This window comes from Eulemur rufifrons, chromosome 15 (assembly GCF_041146395.1).
Source record: "Eulemur rufifrons isolate Redbay chromosome 15, OSU_ERuf_1, whole genome shotgun sequence".
In the NCBI taxonomy this organism is placed as follows: domain Eukaryota; kingdom Metazoa; phylum Chordata; class Mammalia; order Primates; family Lemuridae; genus Eulemur; species Eulemur rufifrons.
This window is the reverse complement of record NC_090997.1, coordinates 95412709-95434283: the sequence shown is the minus strand read 5'-3', so window position 1 is coordinate 95434283 and position 21575 is coordinate 95412709. Positions and strand designations below refer to the sequence as shown.

General features: G+C 45.8%; 1 protein-coding gene across 3 annotated transcripts in view; it reads right to left on the bottom strand.

Moving 5' to 3' along the window:
* The window catches only part of MTHFD1L (methylenetetrahydrofolate dehydrogenase (NADP+ dependent) 1 like), a 186677-nt gene extending 178348 nt beyond the window's left edge, over nucleotides 1-8329 (bottom strand). Inside the window, exon 1 of one of the 3 annotated variants that reach the window (XM_069488616.1) lies at nucleotides 7674-8329. In XM_069488616.1, coding sequence (XP_069344717.1) covers nucleotides 7674-7894 — 221 coding nt within the window. In that variant the 5' untranslated portion in view covers nucleotides 7895-8329. The remainder of the gene's footprint in view (nucleotides 1-7673) is intronic. The other 2 variants (XM_069488615.1, XM_069488614.1) reach the window with 2 other exon arrangements.
* Between the last annotated feature and the right edge of the window lie 13246 nt (nucleotides 8330-21575).

The following is a 21575-nucleotide window of genomic DNA, read 5'->3' as shown; positions in this document are numbered from 1 at the left end:
AAAGGAATGGAGCAGAAATGTCCGGGACACATCAAATCTGACAATGCTACAAAGACCTCCTAGAGAGAGAAGCATTTGGACCTTCTAAAAGCTCAACAGGGATCACCTTCACCTTCACCTCTCTGGAGGTGAGAGTGCTGGCCCAGGGTGGGGAAGGCCTAAGTAAATGTGGTAAGGGCTAGGCTTTCTTTCTGGAGCCTTCTGGGATGAGTGACTTCAAAGGCCACCTTCACCACCACCACCCCTAGGAAATGTTACCACGTTTTTTCCCCCTCTGACAATAGACTAAAGGTTCAGCCAAGGCAGTACCCAAGCTTCAGTGTTACAATCTTTAAATTTTGGTTTTGGTCTCCCACAGGGTCTTGCATGCACCTAGCTAACAATTCAAGGGGAAAAAGCTCCAGCCAGATACCATCAGCAGTCAATTGCCAGGAACAAAAAGGCATCGGGGCAGCTTCTCCCAGTTTTCAGAGAGGTAGTGGACGAACATAACTACAGAACGCTTTAGCTTGCCAGGAGGGGGTCGAGGAGAGAGGGATGCTCAGAAAAAGTTTAAAGGCTTCAAAACCAGGATCACCCTTTCCACTGTTAACTGAGCTACAAGTAGGCTAGGTGGGCAGGCAACTGTCTGATGCATGAACATTTCTATTTGTTTTGTTTTGAAACACTGGGATAAAGCAACTTAATCCCCAGCCAATCAATTATATTATTGTGTTGAATAAAGGAGACCATATGGGAAAGTTTACAAATCACCTAATAAATGAGCACCAAAATCCATCTGTCCAATAATGGGTGACTGAGGTCCATATGCTGTGCTCTCTCCAGCCTTTTGTAACTGCTAATCTGGGCACGTTGGGTCTTTATTTCTGCTTAGTCTGGGAAGGCACTGAGGTGTGGGTCCTAAGCAGCTCTCGGCATAAGGATCATCTGGAGAGCTTGGTAGAAATAAAGGTTGCTGCTCAGGAGCGGTGGCTCATGCTGGTAATCCTAGCACTTTGGGAGGCTGAGGCAGGAGGATCCCTTGAAGTCAGGAGTTCGAGAGCAGCCTGAGCAACATAGTGAGACCCTGTCTCTACAAAAACCAGAAAATTTAGCTGCGTGTGGTGGCATGTGTCTATAGTCCCAGCTACTTGGGAGGCTGAGGCAGGAGGATCACTAGAGCCCATGAGTTTGAGGTTGCAATGAGCTATGATCACAAGTGAGGCTCTGTCTCTAAATAAAATAAATAAATGAATGAATGAATAAATACTTCTGTGCCTCACGCCAGAAGTCCGATTCAATAGGTCTCAGCAATTTTGAAGGAATCCAAGTAGTTCTGCAACACTGACTGAGTGGAGATATAGCCCACGACTGGTCCTTGGGCATTTCGTTTATAAGTGTGGGCAAGCGGGCAATTGACTTAGTCTCTAAGGACCTCAGTTTCCTCACCTGTAAAACAGTTATACTACGGTGGCTCTTGACATTTTTCTTATGATCGTACATATTTTTTTTTTCTGTCACCCAAAAGTACCCTTAAACACTAAGAACACTCACACTAGCAGCAATAATTTTCTCAAGGACATTCACAGTCTTGCCTAACCCTCAATAAAATAAAAGGAACACTTCTATAGATAAGTCAGCAACAGTTAAAAGGAATCAGATTTTTAAAATAGTGTGTGTGTGGGGGGGGGGGTGGATAGAAAAGAAAACACAGCCATACCTCATTTTATTGTGCTTTGCTTTATTGCACTTGGAAGATTTTTTTTTTTTTTTTTTACAAATTGATGGTTTGTGGTAACCCTGCGTTGAGCAAGTCTATGGGCGCCATTTTCCCAACAGCATGTGCTCATTGTGCGTCTTGTGTCATACTTTAGTAATTCTTGCAATATTTCAGACTTTTTCATTATTATTATATTTGTTATGGTGATCTGTGATCAGCGATCTTTGATATTACTATTAAAATTGTTTTGAGGTGCCATGAACCCTGCCCATATATGATGGTGAACTGAATTGATCAATGTTGTGTATGTTCTGACTGTTCCACCAACCAGCTGTTACTGTTCCTCTCCCTCTCCTCAGGCCTCTCTATTCCCTGAGACACAACAATATTGAAATTAGATCAATGAATAACCCTACGATGGCTGCAAAGCATTCAAGTAAAAGGAAGAGTCGCATGTCTCTCACTTTGAATCCAAAGTTAGAAATGATTAAGCTTAGTGAGGAAGGGAGGTCAAAAGCCTAGACAGGCTGATAGCTAGGACTCTTGAGCCAAACAGTTAGCCAAGCTGGGAATGCAAAGGGAACGTTCTTAAAGGGCATTAAAAGTGCAACTCTAGTGAACATAAAATAAAAACGATTAAAAACAGCCTCATTACTGATATGGAGAAAGTTTCAGTGGTCTGGGTAGATCAAACCAGCCACAACATTCCCTTAAAGGCCAATGCAGAGCAAGGTCCTACCTCTCTTCATTTCTATGAAGGCTGAGAGAGGTGAAGCAGCTGCAGAAGAAGAAGTTGGAAGCTAGCAGAGGTGGGTCCATAAAGTCTACGGAAAAAAGCTGTCTCTGTAACGTAACAGTGCAAGGTGAAGCAACAAAACCTGATGTAGAAGCTACAACAAGTTGTCCAGAAGATCTAGCTAAGATCATTAATGAAGGTGACTACAATAAACAGCAGATTTCCAATACAGAGAAAACAGACTTCTAAGTGGAGGAAGATCCCTTCAATGACTTTCATAGCTAGAAAGGAGAAGACAGTGCCTGGCTTCAAAGCTTCAAATGACAAGCTGACCCTCTTGTTAGGGGCTAATGCAGCTGGTGACTTGAAGTTGGAGCCAATGCTCATTTACTATTCTGAAAATCCTAGGGCCCTTAAGAATTATGATACATCAACTCTGCCTGTGCTTTATAAATGTTAACAACAAAGCCCAGGTAACAGCACATCTGTTCACAGCAGGTTTACTGAATATTGTAAGCCCACTTTTGAGACCCAGAAGAAAAACAGATTTCTTTCAAAATATCACTGCACATTGACAATGCACCTGGTCACCCAAGAGTTATCATGGAGATGTACAAGGAAATTAATGTTGTTTTCATGCCTGCTAACACAATATCCATTCTGTAACCCGTGGATCAAGGAGTAATTTTGGCTTTCAAGTATGATTATTTAAGAAATACATTTCATAAAGCTATAGCTGCCATAGATAATTATTCCTTTGATGGATCTTGGCAAAGTAAATTGAAAACCTTCTGGAAAGGATTCACCATTCTAGATACCATTAAGAACATTTGTGGGGCCAGTCGCAGTGGTTCACGACTATAATCCTCACACTCTGGGAGGCCGAGGCAGAAGGATTGCTTGAGCTCAGGAGTTCGAGACCAACCTGAGCAAGAGCAAGACCCCATCTCCACTAAACATAGAAAATTAGCTGGGCATCTTGGTGTGCACCTGTAGTCCCAGCTACTTGGGAGGCTGAGGCAGGAGGATTGCTTGAACCCAGGAGTTTGAGGTTGCAGTGAGCTACGATGATGCCACTGCACTCTACCCAGGGTGACAGAGCAAGACCTTGTCTCAAAGAAAAAAAAAAAGTGTGATTCATGGAATGAGGTCAAAATATCATTAACAGGAGTTTGGAAGAAGTTGATTCCAACCATCATGGATGACTTTTGGGGGTTCAAGACTTCAGTGGAGGAAGGAACCGCAGATATGGTAGAAACAGCAAGAGACCTAGAATTAGAACTGCAGCCTGAAGATTGACTGAATCGCTGCAATCTCACGATAAAACTTGAATGAATGGGGACTTGCTTCTTATAGGTGGGCAAAGTGGCCTCTCGAGATGAAATCTAACCCTTGTGAAGATGCTGAGAACATTGTTGAAACACCAAAAAAAGATTAGATTACATCAACTAAGTAGTTGAAGCAGCAGCAGGATTTGAGAGGACTGATTCCGATTTTGAAAGAAGTTCTGCTGTGGGTAAAATGCTACCAAACAGCATCGCACAATACAGAGAATTTTTTCTTGAAAGGAAGAGTCTGTCGATGTGGCAAACTTCATTATCTTTCAGCAACCACCACCCTGATCAGTCAGCAGCCGCCAACATCAAGGCAAGACCTTCCACCGGCAAAAAGATTACAACTTGCTGAAGGCTCAGATGATTGTTGACATTTTTTAGCAATAAACTATTTTTTAATTAAGGTATACATAGTTTTTTGTAGACACAAGGCTATTGCCCACTTAGTAGACTACAGTGTAGTGTAAACATAACTTTTACATGTACTGGGAAACCAAAAAATTCGTGTGACTCATTTGATTATAATATTTGCTTCATTGTGGTGGTCTGGAACGGAACCCACCTCTCTCAGAGGCATACCTGTGTAGGCATAAAAAGGAGGTTCAACACTGTTACCAACTAAGCTAATAAAACAAAACTAGCTTGGCTCCCTGTAACTTGTCCTGTGTGTAATGTTTCATTCTTCGGGTTACTCATTATTCTTCCAGTTACAAGCAAAGCAAACAAGAAAGGAGACACCAGCCTCAACAAATCTAAAAAGTGGCATACGTGTTTCTAGTCAGAGACTTTTCTGACTTTAGGGGAGAAAAATGGCCTGTCAGCTTCCATTCTGACTGAGAACAGTGGGAGGGAATGTGGGATTCTCTAGCTGGGCTGTCATGTGTAGCTAAAACCCGGAACTCTATTGTTAAAGGCAATAATATTACTGTTACTATTACATTGAATGTGTCTACTACCACCGCTAGTACCACGGACTCATGCCCCTCTCCCTCTGGCTGTCTGTGCCAAAGCGTGTAAGAGAAAGCAGCTGGTAGTGTTATTGAAAATTATACCAATTTAAATACTTGAATGCTGAGCCTATTGATTAATAATACCCTACATTTCAACTTCTCAATCAAAGGCAAAAGAGGTACCCTTCTATAAATATAGCAAATATTTCCAAAGCAGTTGCCTCCAACGACAGCCACCGGTTAAAACCAGCACAGAACATGACTGCCACCTAGCCAACAGGGACTGTAAGACACAATCAATTGAAGGACAAATACCCGTTTCAGAGACATTAAAGATGTAGGTCATAGGACGACTAGATGACAGTAATGTCCACAACAATCTTATGAAAAGGTGATATTACAGTTTTCCATTTTATATACAAAGAAACTGAGATCCAATAGCTTGCCCAAGCTCTCACAGCTAATGAATGATAAAGTCAGCTGCAAAGGGAGGTACCTGGCTCTTAACCACATAATTCTATGAAACACTAATTCATTGATATAATTCATTAATTTAAAACAAGAGCCAACAAACTATGGCCCAGCAGCTAAGAATGGCTTTTATTTACTTATTAATTTCTTGAGACACAGTCTCGCTCTGTTGCCCCGGCTAAAGTGCAGTGACATCATCACACTTCACTGCAACCTCAACTCCTGGGCTCAAGGGATCCTCCTGCCTCAGTCTCCAAGTAGCTGGGACTACAGGCACCATGACACCCAGCCAATTTTTTTGCATTTTTTTGTAGAGACAGGGTCTCACTCCTGCTCAGGCTGGTCTCCAACTCCTGGCCTCAAGTGATACTCCCACATCGGCCTCCCAGAGTGCTAGGATTACAGGCGTGACCCATCGCACCCAGCCTACATTTTTAAAATTTTTTTTAAATCAAAATAAGAATATTTCATGGCATTGGGAAATTATATGAAATTTAAATTTCAGCGTCCACAAATAATATTTTGAATTTCATCCCCAAAATTGTGGAAGTTTGTTCTTTTGTTATAAAGGTGCTTACATAATTGTTTGATTTTTTTTTTCCTCTTGGCCCGCTAAACCTAAAATATTTACTGTCTGGTCCATTACATAAAGTTTGCCGACCCTTGGTTAAGAGTAATAAAAAATAATAGCCAGCATTTGTGGAGGGCTTAGAATGCAAAACAGCCCTGAGCTTCGCATCGTGCATGTGTCCGCTCCTGCAAGTGTTTTCATGCCCCCTTGAGGTAGGCACTGTTATCTCCCCCGCTCCCCCGTTTTCCTAAGGGAATTGAGGTTGGTGAACCCAGTGCAGCCCATCTAGAAGCCCCCTACTGACTGCTCATCTGGAGGGCAGTTACGGCTTTAAAGGAAACTATATTGCATGAACACAACCCGCAGATGACCCCAAATCTTGATTCATTCATTCACCCACCATTTCACAGGCACCTACCCACTCTCCCCAGCCCCGAAGACAGAGCAGGGAAGAAGACAACTCCCCGCTCTCATGGAGCTTACATTCCAGGTGGGTGAGACAAACGAGAAATGAGTAAATAAATAAATGAACAAGAAATTTTCAGATAATAAGTACTCTCTATAAAGCAAGACAGGGTGGTAGGCTGGTGGTTTCTGCCTCACATGCTGCCCTCAGACTCTAACCACTAAGATGAGGCTCAGCTATGCGCTGGTTAAAATCCACTGACCTAAAGTAAACCCAACGTTCAGAGAGAGAACAAGGTGGACTCAATAAGCCAACAGCCTCAGAAACTCACATTACAGAGACAGAGGAGGAGGGGGAGGGGGAAAGGGAGGAGAGGAGGGAGGGAGAGGGCGGAGAAGGAAGGGCAGGCAATGACTTTTAGAACGCGGGCTAGAAAGAAAAGCGGTTGTTTGTAGAGGAGGCGGGGCAGCTTGCCCAGGGCGATGGCACGCTGGACCGCTTTCCCAATCCTAGTGGGAGGGAGGCAGGAAGGGGCTTCCGCACCACCTCCAGGTGCGTCCTGGGCGCCCCGCTCTGCACGGTCTGGGTCCCAGCGACCCCACTTCTCCACGGCTCTTGCTCCTCTCTCCCACTGAGGGGAGGGGTGGCTGAGGACCGGAGCAAGCGGTCTGAGCGCGTGGGGAGCGCAGGTGGCGCCTCCAGCGGGGGGCTGCCCGGGGCTCCCTCAGTGCGCTCAGACCGGAGACAGCCTTCCCGGGACAGCTGCGCTGGGAGTGGGGTGGGGTGGGGTTCCAGGTGGGAAGCCGGAAACCAGGTGGCAGCGACCTCTCGGCTCATCCCGCGGATCACGCGGCGGGCCCGGCTCCACCAAACTTTCAGGAAATGGTGCCGGCGATCACAGCACCCGCCCCCTCACAGAGGCGGCGGCTCCGGGCAGAGGGCAAACTTCCATGCACCGCTAGCCGCCAGCAGCCCACGCCGCAGATGCGGAGCCCTCGGGCGGGCGGGCTCTGGGCCCGAAACCGCCTTTCTGAGCCAGGAAGGGAGGCCGCCCCGGCCCTGAACCCCAGGCGAGCGGGCGGACAGAGAGGCCGGCGGGGCGGCGCAGAGCCCCAGCGGGCACCCCTCCTCCCGACTCCCGCCCTCCGCCGCGCCGCCCCTTTCCTGTCTGATCGCGCCGGGAGCCAGCCATTGCATCACAGCCGGCGGCCGGCGGCGCACGTGGAGCGGGGCGTGTGGGGCGTGTAGGGCGTGCGGTCCGCGCCGCGCCTGCCAGGGATGCTCGCACCCGCCGATCCCCAGGCCCGCTCGGCCCCGGGCACCCCAGTCCTCCGCCCGCCATCCCCGGCCCGCGCTTCCCCCGCCAACCGGCCGGCGCGCCTAAGTAGTCCGCACCAAGCACTCCCGGCCCCGCGCTCCGCGAGCCCCCCAGCGGCGGCGCCCGGGACCCGCGGAAACCTGAGAGCTGCGGCCGCCTGGCGCGCAGGGGCCAGGCTGGACACTCACCTGACGATCGACTCCGGCGCCGCGGGCGCCCGGCCGCCGGGGCTGCAGCTGCTCCGGGCCTGGCCATCCTGTAGCCGCCGCTGCCCGAGCAGGCCCTCCCGGCCGCCACTGCCGCCGCCGGTGCTGCTGGCGCGACAGGGCACGGGGAGACCCCGCGGCCGGCCCGGGGGCTGGGGCGGGCGGCGGAGCTGGCGCAGGGCGAGCGGCAGGCGATTGCTCATGGTGCGGCGCGGTGGTGCAGAGATGCGGATGCAGAGCGCGGGGACCGGGTGGCGTCAAGTTACCGCAGGCTAGCCGGGCGGGTGCCGGAGAGAGCCGCGCCGGCAGGTAACGGGCCAGAGGCAGGAAGGACCTGGTTCTTCCTCCTCGGCCCAGCAGGGGCCCCTAGGGAGCACTGCACCTAGTGGCCGTGACGTCGCAGGGGCGGGGGCCTGTGGGCCGCGGGGCGGCTCGTTGGAGTGGCCTGGATGTCAGGCGTAGGCTTTCCAGCACTTTCATTTGGTTGGCGATACAAGTAGGAGGGTGGAGTATCAGAGTGGGGCCCACACCCTGCCCTGAAGCCCTTCTGCCTAAAATGCTGATAGGACCCTCGGTTGTCAGGTGGCAGTTTACTGCCTGGACAGGCAACTCAAGTTTAGGTAGCGGGGTTTGGATTTACTGTGCTGGCGGTGGCCTAGGTAAGCGCGAATAGGCCTCGGAGTTCTAACGACGGCCTTGCAACCTCAGGCAGGTTACTGAACCTCTGTGAACCTTCAGGGCTTCATCGGTAAAATGGATAGCTATACTCTCCTTACAACCTTAAAAGGCTTATATAGTCCTGCTTGGTTTTAGGACCTCCCGAGTGTACCAAAATTTAAGGATGCTCGAGTCCGTGATATAAAATGACACAGTATTTGCATATAGCATACGCACATCCTCCCATATACTTTTTAATTTTTTTGAGACAGGGTCTCGCTCTTGTTGCCCCAGGCTGGAGTGCGGTAGCGTGATCATAGCTCACTGCAACCTCCAACTCCTGGCTCAAGCAATCCTCCAGCCTCTGCCTCCCCAGTAGCTAGGACTACCGCCCACCATGCCCAGCTAATTTTTCTATTTTTTGTAGAGACAGGGTCACCTGCAATGTTGCTCAGGCTGGTCTCAAGGGATCCTCCCTTTCTCATCAAAGTTATAACAAAACTATGTGGAACAAAACGATGTTATTCTAGGACGTGCTGTATTTATAATACCTAATAGACTGTAAATGCTATGTAAATAGTTATGCTATATTATATTTTATTTGTAATTTTTTTATTGTTGTACTGTTATTTTTTACTTGCTTTTTCAAATATTTTCATTCCAGGGTTGGTTGAATCCCGGGATGCTGAACCCAAGGATACAGAGGGCTGACTGTAATTCCCAAGTAAAGTGGAAGTCAGATTCTAACTTTATAACTTTATGATCTTATTCCCGAGTAAGGTAGGAAAAAAAGTAGTCAAATTAGAGACGCCGGTTTTCCATTAGCTGAACACTGTATGTACTAGGTGCTGGGAAGACAACCTTATTTAATTCTAACGAATGCAGGGAACTGAGTATTCCTGTCCTGATTGTCAACCTTGGGAAACTGGGGTCAGTTGGTTTACTGGCAGAACTGGGAGTTTGCCTGACTGCAGCAATCATGTTCTTGATCTTGCACTATTGTCTATCTTTTTCATTGTAGGATGATTGCCACATCTGACAAGATGGGTACAGGAATAGCTAACACTTTCACAACCCTATGAGGTAGATATTGCCAACATTTTTACAAATTAGGAAACAAATTCACAGAAGTTGGGTTTTGTAGAAGCAAGGAACCATTATATAAGCAACGAGACTTGAATCACCCATTCTCCTGTTGCCATTATGATCTTAAGCAAGTCACATAACCCTTTGGTGGCTTATTCATTTCATCCTTACTATGGGGACCGTTCATTTATCAGACGTTCATTGAGCACTACTGAATCACCAGGTACTGGTCACAGGATGAAAATTACCCAGTCCCTATTCTCTAGAGGTTGCAAATAGTAACTCTGCTACAGTAGTAACATTTGCTGCTCCACCCAATGAGTGGGCAATAGTGATTTTTAAAAAGGCTGTGGAGACCACATATTGTGTGATCTCATTTCTATGAAATGTCTAGAATAAGCAAATCTATAGAGACAGAAAGTACATTAGTGATTGCTTACAGCTGGGGGAGGGGGAATGGGGGACTTGGCCCCGATTTTTTTTTTTTGAGACAGAGTCCCGCTCTGTCACCCTGGCTAGAGTGCTGTGGCTTCAGCCTAGCTCACAGCAACCTCAAACTCTTGGGCTCAAGCAATCCTCCTGCCTCAGCCTCCCGAGTAGCTGGGACTACAGGTATGAGCCACCATGACCGGCTAATTTTTTCTATATATATTTTTAGTTGTCCGTGTAATTTCTTTCTATTTTTTTAGTAGAGACGGGGTCTTGCTCTTGCTCAGGCTGGTCTCAAACACCTGACCTTGTGCGATCCTCCTGCCTTGGCCCCGATTTTTGATCTGTAAAATAATGCTGTTCTGAGCATTCTTTTATTCGTTTATTCAATAGCAGGGCATTGAGATCCTCCTTCTGTGTGCTGGGGAAAGGCCGGGAAGTAGGGCAATGAGGGGCCCATACCTATGGTGGTAACATTTATCAGTTCCCCTTTGCAGAAACAGTTCTTAGAAAACTCATAACTAATGAGAAGATGCTGGGCGCGATGGCTCACTCTTGTAATCCAGCCCTTTGGGAGGCTGAGGTGGGAGGATTGCTTGAGCCCATGAGTTTGAGACTAGCCTGGAGAACATAGCGAAACCTCAAATCTGCAAAAAATTTTAAATATTAGCCAGGAGTGGTGGCACATCCCTGTAGTCCCAGCTACTCAGGAGTCTACAAAGTGAAACTCTGTCTCTTAAAAAAAGAAAGAAAAGCTAGTGAGAACAAACAGTACAGAGAATTGGAGTATAAACAGCACAGTAGCAACATCCTGACCATACTGAATTGCAAGGAAAAATATGGCATTTTTATGAAGTTCATGGCCCAATAGTTTCCCAAGAGGACTTCTCAGCATTTGATTAAATACTTTGGTATGGATGAAAGATTTGAAGAGAAAAGATCTTCAAGTTAATAACTGCCTAAGCCAAACTGTTTGGAACTGTGAGCCACAAAAACTAACTTGTTACTGAAAATCCCTAATATGGAAATGACTCAGGGGATACATATGTGCTGCAAAGATGTTTTGGAGAAGGCAGTTTGGAGTCTGTTCTCTCAGTCAGCTCCAAAAGCTCCTGGGGAACCACACCTCTAAAGTGATACCCTGCATCTTTTTTTTTTTTTTTTTGAGACAGAGTCTCGCTCTGTTGCCCCGGCTAGAGTGCCGTGGCGTCAGCCTAGCTCACAGCAACCTCAAACTCCTGGGCTTAAGCAATCCTCCTGCCTCAGCCTCCCGAGTAGCTGGGACTACAGGCATGTGCCACCATGCCCGGCTAATTTTTTTTTCCTATATATATTTTTAGTTGTCCAGCTAATTTCTTTCTATTCTTAGTAGAAACGGGCTCTCCCTCTTGCTCAGGCTGGTCTTGAACTCCTGAGCTCCAGCGATCCACCCGCCTCGGCCTCCCAGAGTGCTAGGATTACAGGCGTGAGCCACCGCGCCCGGCCCTGCATCTTTTAATTATATAGTACGTTAACCTATAATCATGGTCCTCACCTGAAGGCCATATTGATTTTTCAAATCATTAATGTTATACTTTATAATCTTAAGCAATTTTAGGTGAAAATGAGTTGCTGTTGGCATGAAGGTAATAAAACAAATTTGAACCAAAGAATTATAGGTTACGACAAATTCCATTAAAGTAGTTAGGTCTCCCACTCGGTCTTAACCATGAAAATAGTGGAATAAAACCAAGAGCGGAACATTTTACGTGAGAAATGGAGCAACATTTAATAGCACATCATTTCTTTACAATGTTTGATGCTTAACTAAGGGCTGTCCCATTATAATATGATTCATTTTGGGGTTTTTGTTTGTTTGTTTATTTGTTTTAGACAGAGTCTTGCTCTGCTGCCCAGGCTAGAGTGCAGTGGCATCATCATACCTCACTGGAACCTCAAACTCCTGGGCTCAAGCAGTCCTCCTGCCTCAGCCTCCCAAATAGCTGGGACTACAAGTGCATGCCACCACACCTGGCTAATGTTTCTCTTTTCAGTAGAGATGGGTCTCACTCTTGCTCAGGCTTGTCTCCAACTCCCAACCTCAAGCAATCCTCCCCCCTTGACTTCCCAGAATGCTGGGATTACAGGTGTGAGCCACCACACCCAGCCCTTTGTGATCTTAATATGTAATTTAAAAAAATCTTTTGGAGTTCTAGGACAACAAATGCCTGTGCTGATCAAGCCAGTTAAAATATTTTACTCGACGCCTTAGGTTGAATCCTGGTGTGGATGAGCACGGAGGCCTCTGCTCCCCTCCTTCCCTTCTCAGAGTCCCAGGCCTGGCCCTGAAGTCAACACAGCCCGAGCCCAAGCCGAGGTGCTCACATTCCACATGAACGGTATTTGGGTTCTTCTCCACTCATCCTGCGTCCTTGCAGGACAGAAGAATAGGAACAGGAGGAGGGATCATGGAAGTAAGCTCAGGATCCTTCATATTTCTGGGCTTCTTTCATAGGCAAGTGTTGTGACCTCATTTTGAGAGATCTGTCTGAATCTCCAATTACCCAAAACTTGAATTACTCAAATATGTATTAACTTCGACATGGTCAGCTGCAGTGGGAGGGCAGGGATCTATTAGGCTGAAGCCTTTAAAAATTCATTTTCTAATATTCTTTCCCTAATGGAGATAGGTAATTTTAGTGCACTTTGAGAGAACATTTGGACATTTGTCAAAGAAAGCTTGTTTTCAGTATAAGCTAAGGACTATATATCTAAGAGGTGAAATAACATTTGAGAGAGAGAGAGAGAGAATGTATTCTATTCCAGCGTCTATGCTAGGCATGTAGTTAAGGAGTCAACTGTGAGCAAGAAAGACACACAAACCTTGGTCTCAGTAAGTCTATGCATAGAACTGTAAAGTAGAACACAGGCATGTTGACGGGAAATTGTAAGAACATGATGGTTCGGAGTCCTAGAAGAGCACCAAGCAGAGCCACCTGCCTAGACCAGGAGAGTCACTGAAAAGCATTCTGAAGGAGGTGGCACTTGAAGGCAAGACTTGAGGATGATTTAGGAGTTAAGCTAAGGGAAGGGTCGTGGTTGGAAATTAGTGTTATGGATGGAAGGAACCACATGAGCAAAAGCCTGGAGTGCAAGAGAGCATGATGAATTTGAGGTACTGAAAGTTATCAGAAAACAGAATGGGGGAAGCAGGGGAATGAGGAGAAATGGCAAGGATGTCGGAAGAGCTGGGCAGGTCATGAAACTATGTGAAGGAGTCTGCATGATATTTTGGGAGCAGTGGAGAGCAACGGAAGGGTTTAGAAGCAGCAGAGTGGCAATCTCAGATGTCTGTTTTAGAAGGATCACTCTGGTGACAACTTAGATGATGGAAAATGAAGCCAGTAGACAGATTTGGAGACTGTTGCCATTACGGGGGAAGAAGTGATGAGTACGTGAGACCATCCTTGGCCAGTGGAATGGTGAAAAGTGGATGGATTCAAGAAATAAGTAAGGGAACAATTGGCTGCCTTTAGCATTGGAGTGGTGTGGAAGGTATGTGGAAGGAAGTTGTCAACAATGAAGCCCAGTTTCTGGCTTGAAGTATTTGCTATGAGGGGTGGTTGGGGGAGGTGCTATTCACAGAGGAAAACCAGGTGAGAGAAGCCACAGGCTTAGCCCTATGGAGATTTGCGTGCCTGTGGGATATCAAAGCGGAGATATTTAGTAGGACATTGGATCCAGGGATGTGTAGCTCAGGATAAGTTCAAAGATGGAGATTTAGATTTGGTAAACATATAGGACCAAAACTCAGAGGTGAAATCTAAGCCTATGGTTATGATACGATCCCTGAGAGAGTGTATAGAAATCGGAGACAGGAGGACCTAGAATAGCACCGAAGAACACAAACAAGAAACAAGCAGAGGAAGACAAGGCCACAGAGGAGACTATGGAAGAAAGAAACCAGATGAGTCAGAGAAAAACTGAGGGGAATGTCTTAGACGTGTGTTTGGCTACAAGCAACAGCAAACCTGATTCACAGTGGCTTCAAGAAAAAGTTTCTTTTTCAGCTCATAAAACAAGAAGCCCAGAGGTAGGCAATTTATCCTTATTTTCTCTTACCTGTTTTATGAGTCTGGTGCTCTGAAATTCCCATTAATTCTGTGAGTTGACATATATTCTTCTAGTAATATTTTTTGATGCCTAAGTCAATGAAGCAAAATAAAAAGAACCACAAGGAGAAATAAACAAATGCACAATTACAGTTAGAGATGTCAACATTCCTTTCTGTAATTTATAGATCCAGTAGACAGAAAATCAGCAAGGATATAAAAGTTGTAAACTATACTGTCCACCATATTGACCTGACATTTATTTTGTTTTTTAGATTTTGACAGGATTTATTTTCTTCTTACGCTTACCTTTTGCATTTAGAGAGAAACAGAAGAATATACATTGTTTTCAAGTACACAGGGAATGGCCAACAAGATAGACTATATTCTGGGCCAAAAAACAAACCTCAACACATTTTTAAAAATTTAACTCATATAAAGAATACTCTCTGACCACACTGGCATTAAACTAGAAATCAATATCAGAAAGGTATCTAGAAAATCCCCAGCCGGGCGCGGTGGCTCACGCCTGTAATCCTAGCACTCTGGGAGGCCGAGGCGGGTGGATCGCTCGAGGTCAGGAGTTCGAGACCAGCCTGAGCAAGAGCGAGACCCCGTCTCTACTAAAAATAGAAAGACATTATATGGACAACTAAAAATCTATATAGAAAAAATTAGCCGGGCATAGTGGCGCAAGCCTGTAGTCCCAGCTACTCGGGAGGCTGAGGCAGGAGGATCGCTTAAGCCGAGGAGTCTGAGGTTGCTGTGAGCTAAGCTGACGCCACGGCACTCACTCTAGCCTAGGCAACAAAGTGAGACTCTGTCTCAACAAAAAAAAAAAGAAAAGAAAATCCCCAAGTATTTGGAAATTAAATAACACACTTCTAAATACCTCTGACCCAAATCTCAAATGAAATTTAGAAAAGATAATGAAAATGAAAAGACAACATAGCCAAGTGTGTGAGATGCAGCCAAAGAAGGACTTCACTTAGAGGGACATTTGCAACATTAAATGCCTATAAAAAAGAAAAGACCATCTCACACCCAAAAGAATGGCTACTATAACAAAACAAAAACTCCCAGGAGATGATAAGTACTGGTGAGTGTTAGGTTTGTTCCAGGTGGAAACCTGAAAAATATTATAAAGCCTGTGAAACAAAAGCTACAGGAGTCTGGAGAGTCCAAAGTCATAAATCTAACTATGTCACAGACGGCTGTAGTGACACCAGCATTCCCATCCCCGCTGATAAGGAGGAAGCTACTCCCCTCCCCTAGCTCTGCAGGTGTTACTCCCCCCAGAAAAACCCTCTATAAAACCCAAGGCTTTCCCTTCCTTTGGGGTGGACGCTTTTTCGCCTCCACCCCTCTGCACCGAGATGCTCAAAATAAGCGCATGATGCTACACATGAGACTTCGTGCGCCTCTCTCACCTCTGGACCTAACAGTGAGGATGTGAAGAAATTGGACCTCATGTGCACTGTTGGTGGGAATGTAAAACAGTGCAGCTACTATGAAAAATACATGGTGGTTCCGCAAAAAAATTAAAAATGGAATTACATATGACCCAGCAATCCCACTCTGGATATATACCCAGAAGAATTAAAAGGAGGGCCCTGAAGAGATATTTATACACCCATTTTTATGGCAGCATTATTTGCCATAGCCAAAAGGTGAAAGCAACCCAAGTGTCCATCACTGGTGAATGATAAACAAAATATAGTATATGCAGACAAAGGGATGTTATTCAGCCTTACAAAAAAAAAAAAAAAGAAAGAAAAGAAAATTCTGACACATGCTACATTACAGACGAACCTGGAGGCCATTATTCTAAGTGAAATGAGCCAGACATAAAACAACAAATACTGTGTGACTCCACTGATACGAGGCACCTAGAGAAGTCAAAATCGTAGACAGAAGGTAGAAGGGAGGTTGCCAGGGCTGGGGGTAGGAAGGAATGGCAAGCAGCAGTTTAATGGGTGCCAAATTTTTGTTTTGCAGGATGAAAAGCATTCTGGAGGTGGCCGGTGGTGATGGTTGCACAACAATGTGAATACACTTAATGTCATTGAACCTTACATTTAAAAATAGTTAAGATGGTCACTTTTATGTTATGTGTATTTTACCACAATCTTAAAAAATCAAGGAGGAGGAGGAAGAAGAAGAGGAGGAGGAGAAACATCTCCAATTGGTGATTTAGGTTTGCAGAGTCAGTTTTTATTGTTTGCAGTGAAGAACTCTGTTGTTTGGTGTGGTGGCTAACATGAATGGTGTGAAGGTCACTGGTGGAGAGCAGGTCAGGGAACTGAGGCCGGATGTTGGGTAAGTCATCCATCAAAATATAGAGGCTACTCAGGACAGGGGTAGTATATAGGGCAGCGAGTATGCGGGGTGAGCAGAGCCCTGACTGTAAGTGGTGTGCCAACACCTTCACCAAATAAGGGCACTTGGCAAGAAGGTCAATGGGTGATAGCAGTCAGTGGCACAAAGATTGCATTCCAAATGGTTCATTCATCCATGAGGACAGAGAAGGAATGGTGTCCGGCCACCGGCATGGATGGAGCCATGAAGTGCTGCCACTACCTCTTGGACTTGAGGTGTTGGATTGTAGGAGAATGAATAGCCTCCCCTGAGGAGGACCTTAGGAGTAGTGACATCCTTAAGGAATGTCAGTGTTAGTTAAAAAAAGAAATGAATTGAAGGAACAGCTTCAATTAAAAGGATAAGGATGGGCCAGGCACGGTGGCTCACGCCTGTAATCCTCCCACTCTGGGAGGCTGAGGCTGGAGGATCGCTTGAGGGTCAGGAGTTCAAGACCAGCCTGAGCAAGAAGGAGAGCCCGTCTCTACTAAAAATAGAAAAATTACCCGGGTGTGGTGGTGCACGCCTGTAGTCCCAGCTACTCGGTAGGCTGAGGCAGGAAGATCGCTTGAGCCTAGGGGTTTGAGGTTGCTGTGAGCCAGGCGGATGCCATGGCACTCTACTCAGGGCAACGGAGTGAGACTCTGTCTCAAAAAAAAGATAAGGATGTAGAGGAGTTCGAATATGGACCTTAAGGAGAACCAGAGCACACGGAGGAAAGATGTGGAAGAACAGCAGCAGTGCGGAGGGGGTCAGGAAAGAGAAAGCAGTGCAGGGACCTGAGCCAGGAGGGATGGTGAGGAGGCAACAACCCCGGGTAACAGAACGTGAAGCCTGGTGGTTTATGTGGCCCACAGGATGTCAAAGAGACAGACCCAGCAAATACTGAAAGGCTAAAGTACAGAGAGGACACTGGACTTTTCAAGGGTCAAGACAGTTTGCACTTCCATGGAAGTCCTAGTCTTCAGTGGATGAGGAGACTGTGGTCTTCCAGGATTGGTAGTTTGCTGGGCCTGGGGAGAAGCTCTAAGTTTGATGCAGCTTTTCTGAAGCTCCCAGGAAGTGGCCTGGACCTGGTGTCTGAGTGTTTAGGCTGGAAACATGGCCCTGGAAGGTGCAAGCCTGGTCGCTAGGAGTGTGGGTAACATGCACACCGACGCTGATTTGCAAAATCTATGTTACCAACCAGTGCAGGATTCTGCAGGTGAGGCATGCATGGAAACGTTTGTTACATAAATCTTTAACTGCAGCTGATGATTCTCTTAGAATAAATTCATGGAAGTATAATTAATGGGTCAAAGATGAACTTTTAATGTAATTGATCCATATCACCAAATTCATTTCTGAATATTTTATACCAATTTATACTTCCATTTAATTGGAAGTAATCTTTTCCATCCTTCATAATACAGTATTGGGTAATAATTTTAAAAATGTTTTGTATGTCACGAAGTTGCCCTTATTTTGAGACAATTCTTTATGGGTCTCTTGCATAAGAATTGGGTCTCTTGCATGAAGAATCTTTTGGATTTCTTCATGTCTTGTTTATCTCTTATTCAAGGCCATCAATTCAAGGACATTTGTAGAGCATACAGCCTTGGAAGAGATGGTGTCTCCCTCTGGGGCAGAGGGCAGATTTGTTTATTGTCCAGAGAGTAAAGATAACGCCTCCCTCCAGGGGCAAAGGTGGGGCCCTGGGCTGCCCTGAAAGGGGAGGAACAAGGACAACCAATGAAAATGCAAAAGCTCATATTGCCTCCTGTGTTATACAACTGCCCTTGATCTCTGACCTGGGCATCTGGAGTCTTCTGCCAGCCTCCATGGAACTGAGGCAGGCTACCTTGTTAGCTTGCAAGCTTGGTAAAAGCTCAGACCCATCACAGTTTTTGACAGTCATTTCTGAGCTGAGTGTTGAGGACAAAGTAGGTTTTTTTCTTGGAGAGTGGGGGAAGGGCAATGTGGCCAGAGACAGATTGTGGAGGATTTTATTCTGTTTGTGTTTAGAAATGTTATTCTGGCTAAGATTGTGAAGGTGGAGGTGAACGAGACAGGAAGTAGGGAAGACAGTGGCAAGACAACCAGTTAAGATGCTATTACAGTAGTCCAAGAAAAAGACTGCAAACTAGAGCAGGCGCTTCTGAGGAATAAAGGAGTGCTAGATGGGGGAAATGACATCAGTTTTGGACAACTCAGGTGGAGATGTTCTGTGGGAAAAAAATCCTCCTGGCACTCAGGAGGGAGGGCTGAGCTAGCGGTGGTATTTTAGGAAACAGTATAAATGGTAGTTTAAGCCTTAGATGAATTCATGACATTAAAGGAGAATGGAATGGAGAATACTTGGTATTACAAACCTGAAGCCTATGGAGGCTCATAGAAGCCAGGCAGATAATTCAGTATTAACTGGTGAAGTGGACCAGGCATAAAATTTCCCCCAAAGGGCTGGGTGTGGTGGCTCACGCCTGTAATCCTAGCACTCTGGGAGGCTGAGGCTGGAGTATCGCTTGAGGTCAGGAGTTTGAGACCAGCCTGAGCAAGAGCGAGACTCCGTCTGTACTGAAAAATAGAAATTAACTGGACAACTAAAAATATACAGAAAAAATTAGCCGGGCATGGTGGTGCATGCCTGTAGTCCCAGCTACTCCGGAGGCTGAGGCAGGAGGATCACTTGAGCCCAAGAGTTTGAGGTTGCTGTGAGCTAGGCTGATGCCACGGCACTCTAGCCCTGGGCAACAAAGTGAGACTCTGTCTCAAAAAATAAAAAATAAAAAAATAAAATAAAATAAAAATTTCCCCCCAAGGAAGCAATACATTCTGCAGACTTTCAATGACATATATTTATTTTACCCTAAAAGGAGTGTTAGGTTGGGACAAGTAGGAAGGGAAACAGATGTTTGTCTAGGGGTTTCCATGGAGAAATCGATGGCACTAGGAGATGCTGTGTCTACCATAGAGGGGACAAATTGGCAGAAGGGGGCTTCCAAGAAAGAGCAGAAGACATGTCAAGGGGGCTTCCCAGGACTGAACAGATGTTTAGTCTGTGCATGAGAGGGGGTTTCCAAGGACTGACCAACCAGAAGGGGTAGAAACACCACAAAATGGAGATATGATCAGGGTCACAAATGAGGGTCTCTGGGCCATGCGTACAATTAACATGACAGTATCCTCAAATGACCTACCACCCTTATTAACATAGTAAAAATCACACCCACCAGCGCCAGGACAGCTTACAAATACCACGGCAACCCCCGGAAATTGCCTCACAAGGATAGAAAAGGGAAGGATTCGCCATTCTGGGAATTTTCCACCCCTTTCCAAGAAAATCATGAATATTCCACCCCCCACTTAACATACAATTAGGGAATCAGCATTAAAGGAAAAATCTTGTTAAACTCACGGTCTCCTCCACTCCCAGGGGTAGACCCGTTCCTTCCCTGGAATGCACTTTGCTTTAATAAACTTTGGCACTTTGCCTGCCTTGCATCTTTTTGGGCTGCTCATTTGCTCTGTCGACTCAGTACCAGTAACCACTCTGCGGTACTGGGAACCAAGAACCAGAGAACTCGGACCTGACATCTGGTCCCCGCACCGACAGGAGAGCCTTTACTTTCTGTCTAAAACGTGTGTTCAAGTGCTCCCTGGCTGCTTTAAGTTTGCTGACCAAGTCCATACCGGAGAACAAAGGAACTGGCTCCCCTAAAGGTGCAGGCAAGTTGCCACCTTTTAGGGTGACTTTCATCTTTAGATCCCCCTCACATCTTGCAGCATCGCCTCGCCAGAATGCAGGCCCAAACAGGATAGATCTTTTTTTCTTTTTAAGCTAGACATTTGGATTTTATGGTTAAGCCTTTTTAAAGTTGCAAAAGCCAGATTCAGCCCCTGGGCCAGCAGTTTACAGCCTCTAGCTGGTCTATAGAAGGAATCTGCTTACCCTGTGTTCTTGTTTGGTGGTTCCATGAGAACTCTGTGGTGAGCCATACATCGCTATACAAACAGGAGGACATTTGGGGGTTTGTATTTGCCCCGTAGAGCAGATGATTTGATCATCCTCCGAGCCCTGTTCTTTTACAGTGGGCCGAATAAGCATGGTTTCAGAACTAATGAGGTGGAACCGCCTGCTTCCCTTCCTTTCCTATTGTATGGTGCATGTGAATAAGCCATTGTCAGGAAAATAAAGCTTTGTTGTTTTTCCTAGATACATAAAGTGGACTTGGCCCATGGGCATGCATCGCAATTGTAAAGTAGGCAAGTTTGTCTTCTGGCACCAAACATGTCAGCATTCTGGGCTGCTTCCCTCCATCTCACCTGACTTAACCCGGCACCTGCGCGGTAGGGTGCTCTGTGCTCTCATCTCATCACATGGTCTAAAGCAGCTGTTCCGACAGGCATTTGGTCTAGATGGAATTTGGAGGAGGCTAAGATAGACCCACCCTCATGTGCCCACGTAGATGCTTAGCTTAAAAGGTTCCTGTAAACCTGCAGAGTACACGCCTCCAAAATTCTATCAGCCATGAGATAGAAAAGGAACAGAGTCCTTCCGAAATGCCACCTTCACCCGACCTACCAAATAGGAGCACTAAAAAAGTCAGATGACTATTTCTCAGGATACTGTGAATTTTTAAAAGCAACTTAGCTGCTGCTATTCTATTTCCTTCCTCTGTGCCTCTGATTTGAATGTGTTTTCCAAATGCTTTGGGCTCAAACAATTTTTAAAATCTACTTATTCAATCATTAAACATGTATTAGACACCTACAAATTGCCCGGCACTGTGGGCTGGTAAAAAATTTCCACCTCAAAGGATCAAATCAGACAATGGTTGCACATGCTGAATTTTAGAATATTATTCTGAAGAACAGGAATTGATAGTAGGAAAATGTGTGCTCTCTTTGATTCTAACTGATGCTATTTGCTTCTGTGACTGTGCTTGCTTTTAGTTGTTTGATAAATATAGTTAATCAGAATGAAAAACAGGTATAAGAGCAAGGGTAACTCCATGATAGGCTAGGCTTCCTGGATGTGAGAAGCTAACAGCCTAGTCCTGCTTCTGTATATATGGCTTGCTGGCTTGGTGCTTAGTGTAAGTGGAACCAGGGCAGGCTTCACTAAAGTAAAGGAAAACAAGGCCCGGGGAGATAACCGCAAGTTACTTCCTGATAAAGGGCTGGAGAGTCCAGGGGCCTCCAACCAACTAAGTAGATAAGAAGGGAAAGACATGATCAAAGCATGAATGGCTTGTGCAGGGTGTGTGTTCCCAGTATCGCTTGT